This window comes from Malurus melanocephalus, unplaced genomic scaffold (assembly GCF_030028575.1).
Source record: "Malurus melanocephalus ecotype Western Australia unplaced genomic scaffold, MMel_1.1 scaffold_162, whole genome shotgun sequence".
NCBI classification, from domain to species: Eukaryota; Metazoa; Chordata; class Aves; order Passeriformes; family Maluridae; genus Malurus; species Malurus melanocephalus.
Window position 1 is genome coordinate 1,537,081 of NW_026623394.1, and position 8,868 is coordinate 1,545,948.

Genomic DNA, 8,868 nt, shown 5'->3' on the forward strand with positions numbered 1-8,868 from the left:
GCCGGTCCTGCCCGGTGCCGCCCCGCCGGTCACGTAGCTCTGCGGCACCGCAGCCACATTTACCGCGGGGCCGGAGCGCACAGCCCGCAGTCCGTGCTCGCCGCCGCCGCCCTACACGGTACGGGGGAGCCGGGGGTCGGGGAGAGCCGGGGGGAGCTGCCCGGGGGGGCGGCCGGGGGGTCCCGGCAGCGGGAGCCGCCAGCCCCGCCGAGCCTCCCGGGTGTTTCCGTGCGGCATCCCGCGGGTCCGGGCTGGGGGGCTCCAGGGCGGAGGAACGCCCGGGCATGGGGGTATTTTGGGCTTGGGGGGAGCCAGGAGACTCCTCCTGCGCTGGCGGAGCTGGRACCACGATGGTGGCGGCCGGGGGGTCGAGCGCCCCGGCTCCCGGGGGCATCACCGGCCCCGCGACGGCGCCAGCCCCGGGGTATCGCCATCCGTGGAGTACCCCAAACTTTGGGTACCTCCATCCCCGCGTTGTGCCGCCCTGGGGCGGCTCCATCCCCTATTCCTGGGCTATTTCCGTCTCCCCGGTATCCCCATCCCCTCTCTGTCGTCATCGCCCGCGTATCCTCCCCGCGGGCTGTTGCCGGCCGTGGGGTATCTCCATCTCCGGGGTACCCCAAACCCCGGGGTAACTCCAGACCCAGGAAGTGCCTCCCTGGGGTCTCTGTTTCCCCTTTCCCGGAGCACTTCCACCCCGCCGGTATCCCCATCCCCAGGCTGTTTCCACTCCCCGCGGGGTATCCCCATCCCCAGGGTACCCCCATCCCGGTCCCCTCGTGTCCTGCGCGGGTCCCCGGGGAGCTGCGCTCCCTCAAGATGGCTGGGCTGGGGGCGGGCTGGCAGGCACCAAAATGGCTGGGAGCTGCCCGGCATCCTCCACGATCCCTGCCACGAGGCTTACACAACGTGCCCTGGCCGGGGGCGCCGGGCTACCGGCCCCGTGGCGGTCCCGGGTCCCCGGGGAACGGGCTACGTGCGGTTTCGAGGTGTCGCCCCGCCGGTGCGTGACTCAGTCCCCGTCCGCTCGCAGCCACCGCCACCATGACGCACCAACACCCCGCGCTGACGGCCGAGCAGAAGAAGGAGCTGTCGGACATCGCGCTGCGGATCGTGGCCCCGGGGAAGGGCATCCTGGCGGCCGATGAGTCCGTAGGTCAGTCTGGGGGGGAGAAATCTGCCCCACCGCCCCTTTTCCCTGCGCCGGATGGAGGCTGACGAGGCTGCTGGGTGCCCGCAGGGAGCATGGCCAAGCGCCTCAACCAGATTGGGGTGGAGAACACGGAGGAGAACCGGCGGCTGTACCGCCAGATCCTCTTCAGCGCTGACAGCCGGGTGAAGAAATGCATCGGGGGCGTCATCTTCTTCCACGAGACCATGTACCAGAAGGCTGACGACGGCACCCCCTTCGTCCAGATGATCAAGGACAAGGGCATCGTCGTGGGCATCAAGGTGTGGGGGCTGCCCGGTGGGTTTGTGGGGTGCTGAGGGTGCTTGGAGAGTGTCAGTGGGGCTCAGTACTGCCTTCCCCTCATTCCACAGGTGGACAAGGGTGTTGTGCCGCTGGCTGGGACCGACGGCGAGACCACCACGCAGGGTAGGTGCAGAGGGAGCTGTGGGGTTTGGGGTTTGGGGCTGCGGGGTTTGGGGCTGCGGGGTTTGGGGCTGAGGGTTTTGGGGCAATGGGGCTGACACGCTGCCTGGCAGGTCTGGATGGGCTGTGGGAGCGCTGTGCCCAGTACAAGAAGGACGGGGCAGACTTTGCCAAATGGCGCTGCGTGCTGAAGATCAGCGAGCACACCCCCTCCGCCCTCGCCATCATGGAGAACGCCAACGTCCTGGCCCGCTACGCCAGCATCTGCCAGCAGGTACGTGCCTACCGTTGTAACCTCATGAGTGGGCAGTGACCTGTGGGATGGGACACTGTGTGGGCAGGTATCACCTCACGGGGTGGGCACAGATCCCTGAGGGTCAGCACTGCGCCTGTGCGATGGTGATGGTGATGATGATCCCTGGGGATGATCCCCAGCGGCTGGACRTAACCCCTGTGTTGGGTAACACCTCACGTGGGTGGACATGGGGCACATGCCCGTGGCATGGACATCGCCCGTGGGGTCAGGCGTTAATCCCATGGGGTCAGGCATTGTGGTCCCCACCCCCACCAGTAAAAAACTGGACCAAGCAAAATCACCACATTCACAAATATGGACATGGCTGCGTGGGGCTGAGAATTGACCCTCCCAGGCTGGACATCCYCCCATGGGGCTGGGCATCATTGCCAAACAGGGCATTGAGCTTTGGGGCTGAGCTTCACTCCCCAGGTGGCCTCGTCCCACATTTCTATGGGGCCGGGGGGACACCCAGGGACATCAGAGTCATGGCATCTGCCTGGTGGTGTTTGCAGAACGGCATCGTGCCCATCGTGGAGCCAGAGATCCTGCCTGATGGTGACCACGACCTCAAGCGGTGCCAGTATGTGACAGAGAAGGTGAGTGGCAGGGTGACAACAGGGTGGGCACCGTGCTGTGCCCTGCCATGCCAGGGGACTCCACGGTGGCTGTCCTCCCCAGGTGTTGGCAGCTGTCTACAAGGCACTGAGTGACCACCACGTCTACCTGGAGGGAACCCTGCTGAAGCCCAACATGGTGACYCCCGGGCACTCCTGCCCCACCAAGTACAGCCCAGAGGAGATCGCCATGGCCACTGTCACCGCTCTGCGCCGCACYGTGCCCCCGGCCGTGCCAGGTACCGGCCCTGGGACGTGGCAGAGACCAGGAGAGGGATGCCCCGTGTCCCCCCTGGTGCCATAACTCCGCTTTCCGCAGGCGTCACCTTCCTGTCTGGGGGTCAGAGTGAGGAGGAGGCTTCCATCAACCTCAACGCCATCAACACGTGCCCGCTGGTGCGGCCATGGGCCCTCACCTTCTCCTACGGGCGGGCGCTGCAGGCGTCAGCGCTCAGCGCCTGGCGCGGGCAGAGGGACAACGCCGACGCTGCCACCGAGGAGTTCATCAAGCGTGCAGAGGTGAGGGGGTGGCTCTCATGGAAACGGGGTGCTGAGGGCTCTGTCCTCCCTCCGGGGTGTGGGGACACCAGGAACTGGGAGGAGGGATGGCTGAGAACCGTGTCCCACAGGGTGACACCAGGGGCTGTGTGCCCATGGGAGGAGGGATGGCTGAGGACTGTGCCCCACAGGGACAGGGCATGCCAAGGACCCACAGGATGGGGTCCAATCATCATGATGTCATCCCACAGGATGACACCAAGGACTGTGCCCCATGGGACAGGGCATGCCAAGGACCATGGTGACCCATGAAGGGACACCGAGGGCTGTGGCCCCATAGGGGAATATGGGGCCAGATCCCTGTGGGATGATGGGGGACACCAAGGACTCTGTCCCCAAGGGCTGTGTTTGCATGGCCACTGACGTTTCCTTCCCCCGCAGGTGAACGGGCTGGCAGCGCTGGGCAAGTACGAGGGCAGCGGGGACGACTCCGGGGCCGCCGGGCAGTCCCTCTACGTGGCCAACCACGCGTACTGAGCCCCGGCCGGGCACCCCACCGGCCCCGGCCCCCGCCCCGGCCCCCTCCCCGCCACCGCTCACACCCCGCTTCCACCCCAGCCGCCCAGGGGAGCCGCCACGCGGGGAGGGGAAGGGGGGAGCGCCCCGCGGGCCGGCCCCACGCCGCGTCCGCAGATGGAACGAGGGCTCCGGCTCAGCCGGGCCCTGGGGGGAGCCACCCCGGTGCCCCTTTGGCCGGGGGCTCCGGCCGGGCCGTGAGGGGAGGAGGGCAGGCCGCGTGGGGGGCAGGAGGGGAGGCCTGGGGGTGCCCCTGCCCTGCCGTAGCTTTGCAGTCCTGGTCGCTGCCGCCCTTGGGGCGCCTGTGTTGTGTTCGCCGTGTGCACCCCGTGTACCAAATAGCCTAACAACGAATAAATGGTAGAGACAGCGCCGTGCCGCCTCTTTCCTCGCCGCGGGGCACCCGGCAGCTCCGTCCGTCCCTCAGCGCGCTCCCGCCATCACCGCCAGCGTGCTGGGCTCGCTTATGCAATGAGCTGAGCTGGTTCTCAGCCCTCCCACACACATCGTGAGGCTCTGTGAGCTTGGCAGACGGGGTGGGTGGGCTCTCCGTAAGAGCCGTGAGGCGGGTGAGGAGCTCCCGTCCCCGTCTCGTGTCCGCCCCTCCTCCCGGTCCCGGTGCTCGGCTCCGCCCCGGTGCCGGCCGCGCGGACGCGGCGACGAAGCCACATGTCCCTCCGCGGCACTCGTAGAAACCAAAGCCCGCCCGCCCCGTTGCCGCTGCGCACTCTGATTGGTTCTCTTGCCCGCCCATCTATCCTGCCGCGCGGCGCACACCCATTCTATTGGCTGTCTTTGGCATTGCGAACTCTGATTGGCTGGGCTGGGCGCAGGACACGCCCCCCCGGCTGGGCCAGGAAGTGAAGATGGTGGCGSTGGCGGCGGCGGCGATGGCGGCGGATGAAGCAGGTACCGGCGGGCTCGGATGCCCGCTGCTCGTTCGTTGTCCCCCGGTCCCCCGAGCCCGGTTCCCGGGGAGCCGGGCCGGTGCTGAGCGCTGTCCCCGCAGAGCGGGCGCGAGGCCGGCGCGCCGCCTTGTCGTTCGCGACCATCGCCGTGGTGCTGGGGCTGCCGCTGTGGTGGAAAACCACCGAGACCTACCGCGCCGCCCTGCCCTACACGGACATCGAGGGGCTCGGCCACCAGCCGGTGAGCGCCGGGCGGGCCCGGGGGTGGCGCCGGGGACTCGGGGCCCCGTTCTGACGCTGCYTCTGTGCAGGTTCAGCTGGTGGTGCCCATCACCGTGGTGTTTGGCCCGGGATCCGTGCCCCGGGACCTGCCCAGGCCGCTGCCCTTCAAGGATGTGCAGGAGATGGAGATTTCCGTGAACCGTGAGAGACTSTCCCTATCCCATTTGCTCCTCCTGGGTGGCCTCGTCCTTTCCCGGGGSTCCCAGCCTGCCCATGGCTTCTCTCCCCCGCAGCCTGGAGCTCCCGTTCACCGGCATCGTCCTACCCTGAGCTGGCAGTGTAGGGAGCAGGGTGGGGACAGCAAGTGCAGGGAAGGGACCAGCCTGGGGATGGGGACAATGGAGCCCTCAGAGGGTGGGATGTGCCTGACTGGTGTGGGGTTGTCTCACTGCCACTGTGGACCAGTGATGCCACATGCCAGGTGCCCAAAGGACCTTGTGCCATGTGTCCCTCTGTGGCTGTCCATTGTCCCTGTGAGCACCAGGGTCCTGTGAGTGGCCTGGGATCAGCAGATTCACTCMGATTTTCTGCCCCTGCAGTGAGGACCAGCGTCACATCCCGCTATGAGATGCTCTATCGCAGCGCCACGGGTCAGGAGGAGGCAGCACTGGCTGCGGTGACTGCACGAGGTATTGGAGCAGGGAACTGCTGGAGAGCTCCTCTGGCTGAGGCTGGCTGAGCAGAGAGCACACTTTGCTGTGTCTCAGGGTGGGATGGGGTTTGGAGTGAAATTCCCATTCCTGCCAATGCCTCTGTGTTCCCCAGAGGCTGACACTGCTCTGCACCCGCTGCAGGACACCACGCTGGGCTCTCTGACCATGTATGTGGTCCCTGAAACCWCCTCTCTGCTGCCTCAGGTAGGAAGCAGCACCCTGTACTGCCAGTTTCTTGTGTGCTTCACCCCGGGAGGTGACATGTGTCACAGGTGGCTGTCACAAGTGGCACTGTGCCCTTCTCAGGGTGCTGCTCCCAGCCCTCACCCCTGCCCCATCCCCAGGGCACCAATGTCTACGTGGGGAAGCACCGCAGCGCYCTGCTGAGGGCTGGGGGGAGCCTGGCTGCCCTGCAGGCTCGGCTCCGTCAGGTGACACAGCTGATGTCCTTCACGGCCAGCTCCATCGCCGCCGCCCTCTCGGACCGTGTGCCCGACGGCCAGCTCGGCCCTGACGCACGGCGGTACCTGAAATCCAGCCTGGGTATGGATGTGCCCTCCATCCCTGTTTCCTGACCCTGGGAAAGCCTGCTGTCCCTGCAGGGAATCACATTCCTGCTCTGTTGTAGCACCCCTGGATGCCTTCTGGGCTAACACAGCCCTTTGCCTGTAGCAGTGTCTGTGGAGCAGGRTTGAGCTGTGATTGCTCTGGTGGTGTGACCCCACCCTGAGGTGGCCCAGGGAGGAGGGGACAGGCCCTGCTGCCCTTGGGAGCTGTGTCACGGCCTCGATGCCTCACAGGCTGCGTGTCCTCCCTCACAGGGTACGAGATCACCTTCAGCCTGCTGAACCCCGACCCCAAATCCCACGCCGTGGACTGGGACATCGAGGGCGCTGTGAACCGCTACGTGAAGCCTGTCCTGGACAAACTGAGCTTGGTGGCCAATTTTTCTGTGGATTCACAGGTGAGGGSTGGGAGAGATGGGAATGCCCAGCCCTGACTTCCCTGGGATGTGCTTCTGTGCCAGCAGCGTGTCCCTGTGTGCCTGCAGATCCTGTACTACGCTGTCCTGGGAGTGACACCGCGCTATGACAAAGAGTCCTCCAGCTTTCTGCTGAGTGCTCACAGCCTCCCACATGTCATCAACCCCGTGGAGGCCCGGCTGGGTGAGCACCGTGCTCATGGCTCGCTGGGGTCTGTCTCATGGCACCAGGCTGTGCTGAGGGATGGGGACAGCTGTGGACAGTGTCCTTTTCCCCATGTGAGAGCAGCCAGGCTGACTGTGAAGGAGGAGCTGGGCTGCTCTCTCTCTGCTAGCCATGGCAATTCTTTAACTCTGTCGCACTGCAGGATCCAGTGCTGCCTCTCTCTACCCYGTGCTGAACTTCCTGCTGTACGTGCCAGAGCGCTCCCACTCGCCCCTGTACATCCAGGACAAGGACGGAGCCCCAGTGAGCACCAACGCCTTCCACAGCCCCCGCTGGGGTGGCATCATGGTACGGTGCCATGGGGGTGCTGGGAYCAGGTGGTGGCTCCCCATTCCCAGCTGGTGACTCTGCTGGTCCTGCTTATGCCTGTCTGACACATTCTTCTGCAGGTTTACAACGTTGAAGCCCCTGCCTCCCCCCAAGCTTCCCTCCCTTTGCACGTGGACGTGGACATGGCAAGAGTGATGGAGGTTTTCCTGGCCCAGCTGCGGTGAGGATGCTCCCTTCCATCYCCAGGCCTCTGTGGATATCACTGGGGTCACAATAGGCTGTACCCAAACAGCTTGTTCCCTCCTCCTTCTGTGGTCTCTGGGTGGCTGAGGGTGGCTTTTTGTGGCCTTCGAGGTGCTGGCAACTGTCCCTCACTGCTCTGTGGCCAGGGCTAGCTACTGGCCCATCTCCCATCTCCTCAGGTAGGASGAGTCCTGCCACACATCAGAAGGCAATTAGGCAGGATTGGGACTAAATGGAGCAAGAAAAAGAGCAGGGAGCTCATGGGAATGCAGGCTTGTGATGTGGGCTGGGACCCTCCCCTCTGCTCCCAGGTTACTCTTTGGGCTGTCTCGGGAAGAGCTGCCCCCCGAGTTCCTGCTGGAGAGGCCGGGCAACGAGGGGCTGGCTGACTGGGAGCTGGACCACCTGCTCTGGGCCCACACCGTGGAGAACATCGCCACCGTGTCCACCACGCTGACCTCRCTGGCCCAGCTGCTGGACAAGATCGGGAACATCGTCATCAAGGACGACGTTGCCTCTGAGGTAGGGCTGGGGCTCCCTAAGGTGGGGAGCAGCGGGGGCTGAGTGTCCCTGTGGTGCTCTCTGGCCAGGGACTGACCCTTGGTGTTGTTCCCACGCAGGTGTACCGGGCAGTGGCCGCAGTCCAGAGCGCTGTGGCCAAGCTGGCCCAGGGCCACCTGCACGCAGCTTTCCAGGCCAGCAAGGAGGCCGTCACCTCCTCAGAGAAGGCTTTCTTTGACCCATCTCTCCTCCATCTCCTCTACTTCCCCGATGATCAGAARTTTGCCATCTACATCCCGCTCTTCCTGCCCATGGCTGTGCCCATTCTGCTGTCCCTGGCCAAGATTGTCCGGGAGACCAGGCAGCGTAAGAAGGAGCCCACCAAGATGGACTGAGCGACACTGACCTGTCCTGGAGCTGTCTCCACCTCGTGGGGTGGTGTTGTCACAGACTCGTGGTCCAGGAAGGCACCCCAGGGCCAGTCCTGGCTGCTTGGCTTGGGTGTGCCAAGGCCGGGATTCAGGGCAGAATCCCTGGAAGAGAAGCTGCTTTGGGAGGTGGGAAATGGTCTCAATTTGGGTGCTGAGCTCTCCTGCACCACAAAAGCAGAGAGGGGAGGGAGGGGCTGCCTGTGAGCACCCCCAGCCTGGTGCTGTGTTCAGAACAAGCTGCTGTGTAAATAAAGAACCCCCCAGTGGTGTGGGGGGCTGATGTGGGGCTGTGTGAACGTCCTTTAGCCATTGGGGGGTACCTATTGCCCTGCTTTCCCCTGGCCCAGCTCTCCTGCGTTCCCTCCATTGCTTTATGGAGTCTGGCTCCGCTCTTTCGGGTATTTAGTCAAAATTACTGCTGGGGAGGGGGAACAGTTCCCGGGGGGGGGGGCAGTGAATGGAGTCCATCCCGCCGATGGGTGCAGAGCCCCCGGGGGCAGCCCCGCTTCAGCGGGGTCTGGCTCTTCCATTGTGTGGCGGTCTGGGGCTCCCTTTGGGCGGGTGTCCCCTGTTTTGGGGACAGGTGCGTGCTCTGTCCCCACCTCACCCGCGCTCCATGGCGGGGGGTTCGCAGAAGCAGGGAACCCCATCTCCTCCAGCAAGAAAAGCTTTGCCCAAAGCCCCCGGGAGCGGCGGGGGGAGCCGCTTTCGTGCCGTGCCCTGGTTCCTCCGCCTCTCCCCGGCGCCGGGCGGTGCTGTGCGGGCGGGGGCGGGCCGGGGGCGGTGATGGCG

General features: G+C 65.3%; 2 protein-coding genes across 2 annotated transcripts; both read left to right on the forward strand.

The window, feature by feature from the left end:
* The first annotated feature begins 6 nt into the window (after nucleotides 1-6).
* On the forward strand, nucleotides 7-3,963 carry ALDOC (aldolase, fructose-bisphosphate C). The gene is made up of 9 exons (XM_057372037.1): nucleotides 7-118; nucleotides 1,034-1,156; nucleotides 1,241-1,452; nucleotides 1,543-1,597; nucleotides 1,708-1,868; nucleotides 2,405-2,488; nucleotides 2,571-2,745; nucleotides 2,826-3,025; nucleotides 3,446-3,963. Exons 2-9 carry the CDS (start codon nucleotides 1,045-1,047, stop codon nucleotides 3,539-3,541), a joined length of 1,095 nt encoding a protein of 364 aa, XP_057228020.1. The 5' UTR covers nucleotides 7-118; nucleotides 1,034-1,044; the 3' UTR covers nucleotides 3,542-3,963.
* Nucleotides 3,964-4,405: 442 nt separating this feature from the next.
* Nucleotides 4,406-8,358, forward strand: PIGS (phosphatidylinositol glycan anchor biosynthesis class S). The gene is made up of 12 exons (XM_057372038.1): nucleotides 4,406-4,489; nucleotides 4,590-4,729; nucleotides 4,800-4,911; nucleotides 5,310-5,399; nucleotides 5,536-5,627; nucleotides 5,768-5,966; nucleotides 6,245-6,387; nucleotides 6,475-6,589; nucleotides 6,774-6,919; nucleotides 7,021-7,121; nucleotides 7,456-7,666; nucleotides 7,765-8,358. The coding sequence occupies exons 1-12, from the start codon at nucleotides 4,447-4,449 to the stop codon at nucleotides 8,038-8,040; spliced, it is 1,668 nt and encodes a 555-aa protein (XP_057228021.1). The 5' UTR covers nucleotides 4,406-4,446; the 3' UTR covers nucleotides 8,041-8,358.
* The last annotated feature ends 510 nt before the right edge of the window (nucleotides 8,359-8,868 follow it).